This window comes from Phoenix dactylifera, chromosome 18 (genome assembly GCF_051530095.1).
Source record: "Phoenix dactylifera cultivar Ajwa chromosome 18, Ajwa_hap1_PhDact_Kaust_v1.1, whole genome shotgun sequence".
NCBI lineage: Eukaryota > Viridiplantae > Streptophyta > Magnoliopsida > Arecales > Arecaceae > Phoenix > Phoenix dactylifera.
The window spans coordinates 9,175,939-9,191,601 of NC_143207.1; the positions used below are offsets into that span (position 1 = coordinate 9,175,939).

A 15,663-nucleotide genomic window follows, 5' to 3' on the forward strand; every position below is an offset into this window, starting at 1 on the left:
GATGTTAGATGGTGGCCTTAGGATCTCCACTTTATTGGCTTCGAAGCCGAGGTGAGGGTGGCCGCTGAGGGATCAAGCTCCGGCTCGTCTCCATCTTCGTCTTCGTCCTCGCCGGTGGCTCGTTTACTGAAGAAAATTATTTTTAAAAAAATTTTAAGGCTAAAGCGACGCTTATAAGCATCGGCTTTGAGGCTTCTAGCGATGCTTTTAAAGCGACGCTAAAAATCGACCTTTTACAATGCTTTTCAAAAGCGTTGGAAAAAACTTTTTCCACTCAGGTATCACCGACGCTTTGGCGATGCTTCGGGCGGATCTTTACCGACGCTTAAAGGATGTAAAAAATGCCGGGAAAGATCACTTTTTCTGTAGTATTGGTTCACATTGTACCATTTTTTCCCTTAGAACCACATGATTAGTGGAGTCCAACTTGATCGATTGGATTTTTTGAGTACTCTGACTATGTATATGTATGTCAAAATATTTGAATTTTTTTTGTGTGTCTAATTGAAGTTAAAACATTTGAATGTGACAGGAGCAGAAGCTTACTTGGAACCATGTTGATAGGCATCCCAAGTGAATCTTTGATGAACCTCTGAGATGGAATCTTGCATAGGTTTGTACACATCCCTACACAATTGGTGCTCTCCAACAACCTACAAAACAGAAGCAGAACAGAAATAATACAAATGCCAAACTAACTAGTCCTCTTTTTCCTATTGTTATAGCATTAAGAGGAGCATAGCCTATTTTGAACCTGCCATTCCTCTCCAAACCGGTCAGGGTTCAAAGACCGCAGGCATTAGAGCAGCTAATTAACTCCCTGAATCCCAATTTTTTCTAGGATAACAGATTCCTTTTAAATTGAGATTGCAGAGATCATTGGACTGCTTTGGTGTTTCACATCTTCTCCTTCCTCTCTCTTAATGCCAATTTCCAACCATCAGTAGTTATACTTTCCCCCAAAAATAGCAGCAGTAGTTTATCATAATGCATAGCTCATGCGAACATCAAAATATACTGCAGTGTCTGCATGCAGTGAAAGAGAGGCATGTGTGGGTAATAGAAAGGTCTTAAAGAGTACCTGCATTTATAGATGTAGACTACACTCTTCTCTATTTTTCCTTGGACTTCTGATTCCCTCACCTTGTTCAAAACATCACCACTCATATCAAAATCGATGCAGCCACTATAAAAATCAATATGTGTGTGTATTTATGCATGCATGTAATTTTGTCCATTTATAAGATATGTAGACTTAAGTAAATTATCTCTTTATTTCTCTGTCTCTCCTTGAAATTTCAACTTCTATATTATAATTGAAGATATGTATGTATATGAATGTACATAATTATGTTATATGTAAGCATATGCAAATGTTGATACCATATTTCTAATATTTTTATGAATCTGATTAGATTATTTTGATATGATAATGTACTAGAATCTGTTTACCATATTGTCGAGAAATATTGATGGCGATTACATCAATATCATTTTTTTTATATAAAAACATCTCTATTGATACTAAGATTTATGTGAATATAGGAAAAGTCATACATGTAATGCTTCTAGAATTTGTTTGGATACTATGTTTAACTATAATTTTCTCTTTAACACGTATGAATATGTTATGATTTGATTGAGTGTAACTTTTGAACAGATATGTTAATTTGGAAGACATTTTCTGAAAAATATAATTTTAGTGGCTTTGAAAATCAAAGAAGCAAGGTCGTATAACAATTTTTCAGGTCAAGTTGTGTAACTCTTTTTTTAGTGGTGAATTTTATCTTTCTATATAGGCATAATGTTAGAATATTCTTTATTGGTGTAAAATTTGGTAATAGTATGATGCTAAATTCATTGACATGGATCATGTTACTTATGCTATAAAAATTTCATTAATTATATACCCTATGTATTATCATAAATATCTTTTAATGGTTGAAGCTTAATTCACTTGTAAGCCATCTTCCTCATATTTTTCTTCTAATTTCTAAAAGGAAATTGTTTTTTAATGTTTCGAGGCAATGGCAACAATTGAATTTAGGACATCTTTATCATGGCTTTTCATAGCACAATCAAAAATCTAGCTGCAAATTAAGTAATAACAAATTTAGCAACAATATTATCAATAAGTTAAAAAAAACTATTACATTGCTAGGATTAACTCCTGGCCTATACGTCAATTACAATGTATTGACCTCTAATTTCTTAAATAATGGCGTAATAAATTCAATATCTACAAATTCAAAGAGCATCAAGTTGATGTACCTCACATCGTCCAACTAGCCAAGAGAAAAATATTGTAGTGAATGTAGCGAAGTATTCCCTTGAAAATTTTGATGATGGCAATACAAACTTTATCTGAAACACAAGGGATTCACAATTTTGTTAGTGATATAATATTAACCTATGAAAAGCTTTATAAAACTATTGTTGTTTTTTATACAAGGATTCCAATTGTCTTGTCTTAAGAATTGTCAGCAACTGAAACTTGTTTCTTGGAGTTTTCTGTAAGGATTCCAATCCCAACTGAAGGTTTTTTTTGCCTCTCATCATGTTTTCCATAAACCTTTTCCCCTTTATATGATAGGTCATGATACGCTTCACATGCATGGATAACTAGCCCCGGTTTGGAGCTCCTAGAAGTCCCCCAATCCGAAAAAAACAAAGGCAGATTTGAAGATGGACAAACCTATTTGATGCTTGATATCCTGTAAGCTATGTTCATGAGCCAGCTTATGTTTGGCTCAAAATTCAGGATAAGTTTGGCTCCATTGGTCAGCAAGCAAGCGGAGTTAACTCACATTGATTAAACAGAAAGTATATATGTTTATGTAAAATATATTATTTCAATTATTATCTTATATATATATATATATATATATATATATATATATATATATATATATATATATATATATATATATGTATGTATATATTTGTATGTTTGTATGTATATATCCATCCATCCCTCTGTCGTACGGAGGAAGGATATAGAGATAGGCTGGACATCGTCGCATCAGAGTGGCAATTTCGTGCGTGCGTGCGTGTGCGTGGAGAGAGAGAGAAAGAGAGAGAGAGAGAGAGAGAGAGAGAGAGAGAGAGAGAGAGAGAGAGCGCAATAAGCTACTCAAGCCTAACCATCCTCTCATAACAACAAAGTTGGAATTCATCAAGGATGAGAGCGTGATAGTGCCACCCAAATTTTGTATCTAAATCTCACTCTACTAATAGTGGCACGTGTGGGGATGCACGCTCCACCATCCATTTTTTTTTTTGAGAGTATGCACGATCCACCATCAATCTTTTTCCATGTTGATGACCCGAGAGAAAAGGTGGATGGGTGTATCCCGCCCATTTCCTTCCATCTTTTCAATAAATATGATTTGCCAAAATTCATCTACTTGGTGTCGTCCTAGAGGAAGATATTATAATGGGCATGGTACTCTAGTGAAAAGAGAACATTGACACTATAGCATGGTCCATTATGTAGACAGGATGTCTAGCTGGGGACAACAATTTATAACTCAATTCAACAACCAAATCTACAAACAATCCACTTTATGTAAGTTCAAAGTTTCACACAAATAAGTTTGGATCATAAACAAATTAATCTTTCTAGACTCATTTATTAGATGGATCAAGCTTAAGTTTATACTTTAGACCCGTTTAATCCATTTCGACCTACTTAACGGTTAGATCAGATCATGTCTCCACTCATTTAACCTATTTAAGAGTTATTTAATGTGTCTAAAACTTTCTTAACCTGTTTCTATCCCTTATAACCCGACCCGCCGAACCTATTCAGGTTATTTAAATATGGTAATTTGTTAAAAACACATATAACGTGTTTAACCTGATTCGACTTGTTTAGTAAATAGATTATGTGAGTCGGTTTGCATTACCTGTTTAATAAATACATTGAATTCAGGTCTGAATTTTTGACTTGCTTAATAAATATATCACATATAGTTCAATAAATTTTTCAATTGATCTGCATTCGACCCAATCCGTACCTTATTCGACCTGATGAGTTGCCACCCCTATCATGTCTTGCCTATGAGCTTGCAGTTGAATTAAATTTTCGCTATGCAATAGCTCAAGATCAGCCGTCCACAATGCAACACCCAAAAGGTACAAACTTGTTATGTACCTTTTTGTGAGTCCTTGAATCTGCATCGAGATACATGCAAAACATAATTTCAGTATTCTTATGAGGATCTATGTGGGTATATATTTAATCTCATATGACTATGTTCTGAGTAGATCTTGAATATTTATATAGGGCCAATGGATCAAATAACACCTTTCGGTTAGTCTTTTTGGGTGAGATCCTCAGTTATGACAATGATATCAGAGCAGATCCGAGTCGTAGTTTATGTGGACTAGGAAACAACTGTAGCATGGGTTCATGGGGACTGACCACGAGTTGATCGTGGTGCTTATGATTAGATTTGAATGGATTTGAATCTTTAACCTGATGAGAATGCGAGGATATTAGGGCTTAAGCGGGGGTGCCTATGTGGAATAGAAAACACCGCAGCACGGATTCATAGAAGCCGATCACGAGCTGATCATGGTGTTTATGATTATATTTGAATAGATTTGAACCTTTATCCTAGCGAAGATGCGATGGCTTAAATGGGAGAGTATGTGAAGATTCGTGCAGGCGTGTGCATAGTCCCACACTGGTTATGTATTGAATAGATCTTAGATACTTATATAAAATTAAAGAACCTAAATAGTTTTTTTTGACTAGCTTTTTTGGATTGGATCATGATGAAATACGTTGTATGTGCCTCATGTTTTGGCACATACCACCATATCTGTCCAAGGATCCGCCTGCATAGGCCACCAAATGGTTCCATGCACGTCGAACCCAGCGGGCCCAACCTGCTACGGCGTACGGGTGCTGTTAAAAATCTTTCTAAAACTGCCACAGAGGCAAGCAAAGTTACCGTATCAACTTCATTATTAGATCTTTGACTTTAGCAAAAGGCAGGACTTGCCATTTTTAGCATGAACCCCGGAAAGGCCTTGTTGAGTGCTTGGATCACCAGCTCCTGCTGTCTCTTGGCATCATAGCTCCTCATGACCATGCTTGCCGCCTCCACTAGACTTTCATACCCTTTCTTCTTGTTCCTCATCCCTGCGAAAGTATAATTTATTAGTAGACTCTCTAAGCAAATAAGAATTTATATAAGGAATTATAATTAATTATAACTATAGTTATAATTATTTTGGATGAGAGAATTCTTAATTATGAACCTTTACTATATCTTTCTACCCTTTTTTAACGCAATCCATTAAAAAAAAATTGAGAAAATTATCCCAGACTTTTGTGATCTTTCATTTAAGATGAACTGTCATTTGAAATTCTCAATACTGGTGCATGCTGCTAGACGTTTGAAAGCTTGACATGGTGGGACCTAAATTCTCCCGAAGAAAAAGAAAATGATGGAAACTAAGACTGTAGTAACTTTGGTTTGTATTACGGCCATTATTAACGGTTATAATCTATAACAGTGGATATAAACCAAAACTAGTATTTTCTTTCAAATAACTTGACATTGTTGTCTTAAGAGAGAGAGAGAGAGAGAGAGAGAGAGAGAGAGAGAGACTAGACATCGTTTGCCGACAAATTCACATCACTGCTAAAACAACTGCTGCAACTGTTAACAGTGATAGTGTCGTCATAATGTGGACTCAAAAACTATAGAAAATCCATAATAATTAACGTTATGAAGATATTTAAAGAAACATGGAAACAATCAAGAGCTTTCCTTCTTTTAGTTTCATGGTTGTCGTAATTTAGATATATACTGCCAACTTGATTTGCAGGGAGTTGTTATCATCATGTCACCAAAATAATTTAACCAAAAATCCATGGCAGGCAAACCTGTGGTTACTTGGAGCATCTCCGATAGGTGGTGGATGGCGAGACGGTCGAACCAATTGTCTTTGTAGACTGTCTTCTCCTCCACTGGTGCCGCTCCACCAACCACCTTCTTGGGCTCAACCATCACTGCGACGACCGAAGAAGGTGGTTTCAGCTTGAGGGCCGGCACCGGGTGGCCTGACTCCGTCCGTTGCACCAGTTTCCCCTTTGTTGGAAGAGCTCTAAGCCCCCCGTAGGGAAAAAGGAAAAGACTGTATCCCATATGAACTAGATGTCTGAGAGAGAGGGGGTGGGGTGGGGATCGGTACCAGTTTTTCTTTTCCCTGTAAAAGAGAGAGGCTAGTTTATAAACAAGTTTGTGCAATGGTTTTAATATAGAGAGGACTCTAGGTAAGTATGTAAACAAGTTTGTGTATGGTTTTAATATAGAGAGGACGGAAGAGAGAGAGTGAGAGAGAGAGAGGGGGGTGGGGGGTGACTGTGGAGGGTGTTATTTTATATACTAGTTTGTGTATGGATTTAACATAGAGAGGAGGGTGGGGAGAGGGAAGGGGAGAGAGAACAAATGAGGTTTAGGAGCATATCCGAGAAGGGGGTTCGAGGAATAATGGGAGCGTTTGGAACGGGAGAGATTTAGTCTAAGATTCCATTCTTGTCTAGTTCTAGTAGTAATCGGAAAGGTTAAACCATCGGCCGGCAGAATTGTGGAACATGCACCGATTAATGGACAATGAACGATGGGAATTGATGAGACTATCTCCATCGTGACAATGGGTTCTATGTTGAATAAGGAGAGCTAAAGGCGTAGGAAATTTACTTTGTTGCACATTGCTTTGACTTGTTAGATGTTGGTTGTACCAACTAAATCGAGTTAAGGTTTCCATCAATGAAAGGTCAAAAGAAACCATGAGCATTAGATGATGATATATAAAGAGTTAAGCTTTTCTGAATAAAAAAGAAAGAAAGAAAGAAAGAAAGAAAAGAAAATAAGAGGTAATCTTCTAGGAATTAGGGTTGAAAAATGGATAAGGTCGAGTCTAGGCTGGATGCAATTAAAATATTTCCTAAGTTCTATTATTGCCCAAATTTGACCCATCACCTCTTTTTTTGGTTTGGGTAGTCCAAGTTTGAGCGACTAGACTTAAACATTTGGATGTAATTTTTGTTTGGTAAAATCAGAATTATTTCGGTCCAATCATGTCAGATAATTTGGATTTTTGGGGGTAGATGGGTTCGATAAGGTAAACATTCATTTTCATGATATCCGTATTTTGCATTATTAGAGATCAAGTCTTAATCCATTCCGAATCGATAGGTTAACATGATGTGTTGGTTGGGACGTCTACGCCAAGATGGATATTGGTTGGATTTATTTCAACTTGATTTACTTGAATCTTTACTAGTAATGCTAAATGAATCTTGTAGTAAAGTTTAGCATAATTAGGTGGTCGTGTTCTATATCATCACATGACAATAGTCTTCGTGTGCTAGAAAAATGGGAAGGGGTTATATCTTTCGCACGAAAGAAGGATTCATCTTCCTTCGCGCAAATCCATCATTGTATCATCCACCACACATATCTCAAAATGCTATGAACTCCATCTTCATCCACCTGCAGACATCTCAAAGCGATTGGTAGGTAATCTAATGGTGGCTGCATATGAATGAAGGTGAATCCTTCTTTCACGTAAGAGGTACAACCCTTATCCTAGAGAAATACATGTGTCTGTTATCACTAGATATCATATATTCTATTTTGCAACACAAGTTAAGAGTTGAATTGCATGATGCTCCTTAAATGCAACCACTTTACATTTTAAGGCACGTATATAATTTGAAAAAAATCCATGGCCAAGGAAACTCTAATTCTTGATGGTCATTTACGAGGACTTGCAGGGGGACCCGAAAACTAGTTCATACTTTCGACATATACTTTTCCATTTGCATGGTTCACAATAGAAGGATAAAATAGGGGCAAAAAGAAAAAAAAATCATTTTCATGAGTCCCAATAAAACAAAATTTTTATCTTTTTGATAAAAAAGCATCAAAGAAAAAAAAATTATTTTTTTTCATCAACTAGGAAGCACAACTTTTTATCCTTCAATTCCCCAAACTTCTAGCAATCCAAGAACCTTAACAACCAGAATTTTTGCTTTCTTTTCCCACAGATTTTCTTTATATACAAATACTTCAAGATTCAAAATATCCCACATCTAATGCATGAACTGCGGTCCATGTTTATTAGTAAAATATGGCATGCAATATGCTAGGTCAAGGTTGACATAATAATGCTACAATTTATCGCAATCCTGAATATTGAATTGATGTCAAATATAACACATAAGTGTGACTTATCACTTTAATTTGAAGTACATGATATGATGCCAGCACATGCTATGTATTACTATAATAAGATTGGGAAACATAAATATAACATTACAACTATAATGAAATTTTATTTCTGACTTCATTTATAGCACATGTGATATTGGATGAGTGTTAAATCGAAAAAAAGGGCTGTCCCATGGAAATATATAATGAGCAATGCAAGGATACTCAGAAGTCTCCAATGATTTTGGATATGAGTTTGAGAACATATGATATTCGTTGTCACCGAGGAGCTTGAGCATGTTGAAGATAGGAAAGCAGAAAATTATGTAATTTCATAGCCATATAATTTATAAAGTATGTTATAATGGTAATATTTTTGATGCTAGGAGAATCTAATCTCCACCAGTTGAATCCTATACCTATCCAACTCTCTGAGGGCTGACTTCCAATCAGAGTCAAATCCCATCGTCTTGCCCAAGTAACAAGGGATGATCCCACTCAACCAAGCACTCTATGGTGTTATAGTAGTAGTATTATATCAATAATTTTTTACATCATTGTTTGCAGAGTGATTGTTAGATGTGTGGGGGTTCGAATGGAAAGATCTCCAATTCTCGAGACATTTAAAATTGTCCAAAGTCATACCCCATGGCTTTCCATGGAAAGCTTTGTAACTTCTAGGCTCGACAAGGGCGTAAAGTTCTTGTTCCTTTTCCCTGGGTAAATGCTAATATTGCATGACCTTGTTTCACATGATTTGTGCACCTGTAGTCATAACATTTTTCAACAAATCCAAATATGATGATTACCAATCAACAAGCAATCTCAGGTATTAATCATTTCGAAAAAAAACATGACCGTATAGAGACAACCTTAGGAGAAAAAATTGAATGGAATCCCGTATTGTAATCTTCGACATTCAGAAAACAGTGCCCATTAGCTGCTTCACTTGGCTTTTGTGCTTTCAGTTACAATTTCTGCAAGATAATGGAAATGCTTCTCCCTGTACTTTTCATGAGTATATTCTTGAATTAATATCTGCCCTGCATGTCCCCCTAGTATTGACACAATGTTTCATGAAGAGCACAAGAATTGCTAAACAGTGACTAACGGAGAATAATTCATTGTGAAAGGCAAGGACACCTCAATTGGTTATCTAATGATGCAGCTAACAAACAAAATCACCAATGCAGGTAAAGAGAGGAGATACTAAAAGACACCCCTATGAACACCCCATATCCTATGCGGCCAGATACAGACTGCTAGTATGTCACAGAAAAATTTACAAGGAGCATTAATCAAGCAAAAATGACTAAATATTGTAGAGCCATTCAAGGGCAGTCTCCTGTGAAGCTTCGGGTGCGCCTTCGGCTTTCTGCCTTCAGGGAGCATAACCTTCTGACGTTTGCAAGGTTGCTGTTCTAATCTCTTTGCAGTTAGCCTCTCATTATCTTCGTCATCTAACGAACTCTCATCATCAGCTATTATGATATCTTGACAGTATGTGGGAGGAAGATTCTCTTGGCAAGGGCCACCGTAGAACCCACTCCCTGCTTCAGTGGGGACAACTTTCTGGCATTCACCATCCATGCCATCTGCTTCAGTAACAGCATTATTTTGGCCCTCTTCAACATCTCCACCATCTGCCCAAGTAGCATCCAGTTCCTGGCAGTTATCACAATCTCCGTCCGCTGTTTCAGTTATACTAAGTTCCTGGCAAGCTCCACCATCCCCAACCCTGGCCTCAGAACTTTTAACTTCCTAACAATCTCCACCATCCCCACCATCCTCCATAGAATCAATTACCTGGGAATTTTGATGATCCTCATTCTTCACATTAACAATATCTGTTTCCTAAGAATCCTCAACAAAACCATCCAGTTGCTTCTCAGAAGAAAGAGAAGGGCTATCTGGAACATATCCTATGTTCTTGGGCGAGAGACTCTGGTTCTCCTGCTTCATGGTTCAGATCAGAAACTGTTTGGTCCATGTTAAAAGACTCAAGTGATGTAACATTTGCTTCCTTTTCTTGCATAGAGCTCCATGATGTATCATGCACTCCAACAACCTCAGGGGAATATGAAGTCGAACAAATCTGGGAATTGGAGATTCCACCTGGTGGTCGGCAAGCATCCTTGTCTAGGCTCGAGGAAACAAAATGCAGACTCCTATCCACATGTTCCTAATCCACAAATATACCATGTTACTCCACTGATAATGAGTAATGGATGTAATGAAAGACATCATGCATCAAATAAGTACATAAATAATGAGAGAAAAGGAACCTATGCTTCTCATTAGGTTCAATCTTGTTCTTCAAATATCTGCAATCAAGTACCACCACAAATTATCTCGATTTCAATGAAGTTCCATATAAACAGGAGAAGTAATAAAAAGAAAATCCATACTAAGCAGAAAGGATGCAGTTTAGTCAAATTTGAAAGAGGGATGATAATAATGATGATAGCAATAACAACAACAACAACAACCATACTAGTTACTTCACAACCGTCTAGCCTCTTTTTTTCCGACCTTTTGGTAATGGAAGAAGATGTTTGCAGATGAGATTAAACATACAATATGAATCATAGAGCAATGCTGGAATTGTCGTATAGCAAATCTAACCGCACCAATATATGGCATATATGCAATATTAATGCTGATTGAAACACATGATCGTGTGATAATATAGGACCAGCAGAAAGTCAAAAAACCTTGTCAAGTAAGTTGGCTACATTGTTTCCATATCATTAGTAATGCTTAAATTAGCTCACTAAATAACTAACACTCTTTTTAAGCCAAGTCTGGGGAAAAGTTGAAAGTCAAAATTACTAGTTAATAAGCTCCTCTGCATTTTGAAGGAGCTCCCCAGCAAAGGAGATTGTAAGATTAGCTCCATCACCAATTTCCTCCTGTTGAGCCTTTCCTGCCAGCACCAAAATCTTGGCAGCAGGATTCTGGACCTCAAGCTCATTCGAAATAGTGGCTGCATCATTTGTTACAAAGAGCTTGTCCAGATGATTGATGATCATTTTATTCATACCCAGATAAATTATTACAAAAATTAAAGGATACAACCATAAATCCAACTCATAATGCATCCATAACCAGGCCCATAATAATCAAAGAACACCACTACATGAGTGTGCCCAAAGCAAGAATGAAACTGATGAAAATTTGGGAAAACTCCAAATGATATACCAACTTTTCTGCTCTAATGTCATGCAAAAATTCAAGAAATCCCACTAAACCTAAATTACCAGATTTCTTCCCAACTTTCCAGCAAAAAAGGAAGTGATGAGGTACAGAATGGCAAGGTTAAGCGTGTAGAAGCCAAATAAATTCCATGAAAAGTGCCTGAATTGGATAGCAAAAGATCCAGAAATAAATCAAAAATAATATTTTTCATCAATAATACACCCTTCCTCAACTTGTCAACTCAACCACAAGAGAAAAAAAAAAGTTCCTGAGGTACAAATCAAGTATAACAGTTTTCGTTCGCTACACAATGCGAACAACAGAACAAAACCAAAATCATATAAGCTGCCACTGTCCGAAACTCAAGTAAGTTCTGCGTTAAATGCTGGATGGAAATATATAGACCAAGCAAACAAAAAAAACACTCCCACAATAACTCGGGTTAGAAAACATTTAACTTTACGTTATTTGGAGTTCCATTCTCTGTTGATTTATCTTCATTTCTTCAAGTAATTAAAGAACAGAAACCGTGTAGATTGACACGACCAAATTGAAACCTAATCACAGAACAAGTGCAATGCACTCACAGAATCACTATGAAGAATCGATGGAACCGTAAAAACCCAAACTAAATCGCTAAAAGATCAAATCTAGGGCCACAAAACAGAACTCTTGACGAGATTTTAAGCGGGGAAACTCTCACCATTGGGGCCGAGGGAGGTGCGGGTGATGACGGAGAGCTCCTTGCAAGCGCCAATGTTCTTGAGCACCGCCTCGTCGAGCATCGCCTGGATCCCGTACGGCCGCATCTGAAACCCCATCTTGGCCTCCTCCTCTACTCCGCCCTAAGCCAATGGAATTGAGACGAAGGAGCAGCGTACCTGGAATCCCAAGAGAGGCGGCGATCGAAACCCTAGAATCGGGCGTTTGCAATCGTAGAGGAAGGAGCGAGAAATGAGAACCCCGGAACGTTCTTAAGCACTTCACTTTCACCCAATCACCCTCCTCTAAAAAGTAGAAGTTACTACAAAATAGAGGGGGTTAAGTGTAAACAATGCAGAGCGATCACGTGATGTGGGCGTGATGTAGTGGAAGAAACTGCACATCGGGTTCGAGTCAACCGAACCAAATCCGGACCCAAGGATTTAATCTTCGGACCTGGTCCTTTCTTCCGTGCTCGTCCCTTGGTACAAGACGCAATGAGCTATGATACCCGTTGGTTTTTCCTCGTACTCCAAAACTCAACCCTTTTCACATAACCAATCAATGTTCCAATAGGGTGCAATTAATGCAGCATTTGGAAGGTGCAATTTGTTCGTTCATTTATTTTTCTTTTAGGAGCGATTACCATACATGCAAAACATGTAGGTCAATATCAAAATATTCACATATGCATTCACAAGTCCAATATGCATGATATGCATGTCTCTCACAAGGGTTGTTTTTCTATGCTAACTCCTTGTGCTTGCGCATTGCAACACAATGGGGAAACCACACTGCATAACACAGTTTAAGGTGTCAAAACCTTAGAGCAATTCATGTGAATTGGTCGGTACAATCTATTTTGTTGAAATAACTCCTATGACCATATGTTTTCTTTGAGAAAAAATATCAGTTATTTGTTAGATTAATAAGCATTTGAACTTTTCAAGGCCTATAATCATTTTTGAGTTACTCAATGCAATTTTTCCCTCTTCGAGCTTATAATCATTTGTTAAATTATAGTCAACTTTCAGCTTCTATTTTAAGCATAATCCATGTGACTTTGTTTTTAAATGCAATGTCATGGCTTTGACTTTTAAATTAAACGCTATAGTTGTTATTGCTTGACCTTCATTTTTCAAAAGTTTAAATAGGGCATATAATTAAGCCTGAACAGATTTTCTCAAGTTGCAGCTACGGTCTACGTTTTAATTAGGATTAGGGTAAAGCATCCTCATATATATATATATATATATATATTAAAAAAAGTCATAATTGAGAATTTTAGGTAATTGAAATGAATGGTTAGTACTTTGGATCCTTCTTCAGGCCTTAATCGACAGAACAACCATGTGATCAATGGATCAAAAGATGGTAGCCATGACCGTCTTTTCGCATGATCATTATTAGTGTTCCTATGGTATTTGATAGCGATAAGGCTACAACCTAAGGAGAAGCGGCATCAACCATGCCATAAAATGTAAAGAAGGGTCGAGCCCTCTAATCTAACTCCAACAATGGCATAAGCATTTCCAGATTGGGTCAGATGAAGAAAAGCCAACTATCTAAATCTACAGCATGATTAGGATTACTCAAAGATATATAGAAAAAATAATTTACGGTAAGATGGCTGCCCCCCAACTATACTTGATTTTTATGCCTCTATTAACATCTTCTACCACATGAAGTCCCATCAAATCTCCATAAGTCGAATAGGTTAGTGAGTACCATTACGTCTTTCTGATCAAGATCTTTAGGATGAACATTACTACTAATATGAGCTTGAATGAGCTATTGCTGCTAAAGAATGCCCTTTATCTATAAAATTATCTTATATAGTGCTTCTACCATGCAATAGTCTCTACATAGTTTTTGAACAAGAAAAATATTGCATTCCTTCTTTTATTATAAAGATCGGACAATTGATTAATTAACAAACCAACAATTTACTTTAAATTTTCAAAACATCCAGTTCAGCAACCTCACCATATTTTGGAGATTTCCAAAATGTGGGTAAATTGTAATTATGTAATTGATTATATTTTGTGAAAAAAGTAACAATAACATCCATTACTCATTATCCACCATCATCAATAGAGATCACTTATCCACCATCATTATAATGCAATTGTCGCATCCAATGGCAATATGCATACTTGAAGCAAAATAATTGCTCAATTTTCAAAAGTAGGATGTTAGAAACTAAGCTTGTGTTTGGCATCGTTATCATTTTTTATGTCTTTAAATTTCTGACAAAACATACAAGTTTGGTGGTCATTGTTGTTTTTATTTTTCATAGCAGGATATAGAAAACCATGTTCGATAAGCAGAAACATAAAAAGTCTCATGCAGATATACTTTCTCCATAAAAGCAATATTAGAAGCCTACTAAAATCATTGGTTCCTATTACCATATCGAAAATAAATTGCATAACATGACCGAATACATCACAAGAAATGCATACAAGAATCGTTGAACCTCTCAATCTGTTCTCAATTACTCGATGGTTTTCATTGAACCTGTACTTCAACTTGAAGATATTCATGTTTACCAAAATCAAATACAGAAAAAATGCATCATTATTTGGATCTTGAATTACCCATATTGGATTTCTATTTGGATCTTTGTAGAGACTGACCAAAATCAGAGCTGTTTACACCATTACGTACTCAGACCAAACTCACCCTTAACAATGTAATGGTAGGAGAAAGCACTTAGACTAGCAACTCTAAACAGGATAAAACTAGGGGAAGAAGAAATAGCAGAACAAGAACACGAGGCGGAGGAGGAGGGAAGAAGATGGAGAAATGGAACCTATGCATCTCATTAGGTTCAATCTTGTGCTTCAAATATCTGCAATCATGTACCACCAGAAATAATCTCGATTTCAATGAAGTTCCATATAAACAGGAGAAGTAATAAATGAATATCCATATTAAGCAAAAAGGAAGCAGTTTAGTCCAAATTTGAAGAAGGATGATATTAAAAAAATAAATAATAATGATGATAGCAAAAACAACAACAACAACACCCGTACTGGTCACATCACAACCTTCTAGCTTCTTTTTTTCCAGACCTTTTGGTAATGAAAGAAAATGTTTGCAGATAAGATTAAACATATAATATAAATCATAAGCATCACTAAAAATGTCGTATAGCAAATCTAACCGCAACAATATATGGCATTTGTACAATATTAATGCTGATTGAAACACATGATGGTGTGATAATATTATTTGTCCAATATTCATCATAAATACATTGTCTTCTCCTAAATACATTGAACAAATCCTAATAAAAGAATCTGAGATTTAAACACAATATGTTCCCACTCTTTCACATACAAAGCACACGTTTCCTCTTGAGACAAAAAAATCAAGAATAAGAATTATAATGACAAGCCAACCGTTGGTTGGAAAGAATCAAGAATTCCTCTGCAGCTCTGCTCCCCTGAGATCAAACCCGAACTCCTCCACCCTGAACGCACTCGGTTACACCCTCCGTAATCCTGTGGAGAATGAAGCACGG

General features: G+C 36.7%; 1 protein-coding gene across 4 annotated transcripts; it reads right to left on the bottom strand.

The window, feature by feature from the left end:
- Nucleotides 1-9,329: 9,329 nt before the first annotated feature.
- Nucleotides 9,330-12,419, bottom strand: LOC103716361 (T-complex protein 1 subunit theta-like). 4 transcript variants are annotated; one of them, XR_015974703.1, is made up of 3 exons: nt 12,136-12,419; nt 10,520-11,220; nt 9,330-10,416 (listed from the first exon to the last, which is right to left on the bottom strand). XR_015974703.1 is itself a non-coding variant. In XM_088714353.1 (2 exons), exons 1-2 carry the CDS (start codon nt 12,251-12,253, stop codon nt 11,066-11,068), a joined length of 273 nt encoding a protein of 90 aa, XP_088570479.1. In that variant the 5' UTR covers nt 12,254-12,419; the 3' UTR covers nt 9,330-11,065. The 4 variants fall into 4 exon arrangements, 1 of the variants encoding a protein (XP_088570479.1); XR_605510.5 differs by having other exon boundaries at nt 10,520-10,558; nt 12,136-12,418; XR_015974704.1 differs by having other exon boundaries at nt 10,497-12,419.
- Between the last annotated feature and the right edge of the window lie 3,244 nt (nt 12,420-15,663).

Excerpts from the sequence above, each read along its gene's own strand:
- LOC103716361 (XM_088714353.1), bottom strand. The coding sequence starts at position 12,253 with ATGGGGTTTCAGATGCGGCCGTACGGGATCCAGGCGATGCTCGACGAG. Across the intron at positions 11,221-12,135 it reads CACCTCCCTCGGCCCCAATG|CCACTATTTCGAATGAGCTT; the intron begins GTGAGAGTTTCC and ends CAAATGATGCAG.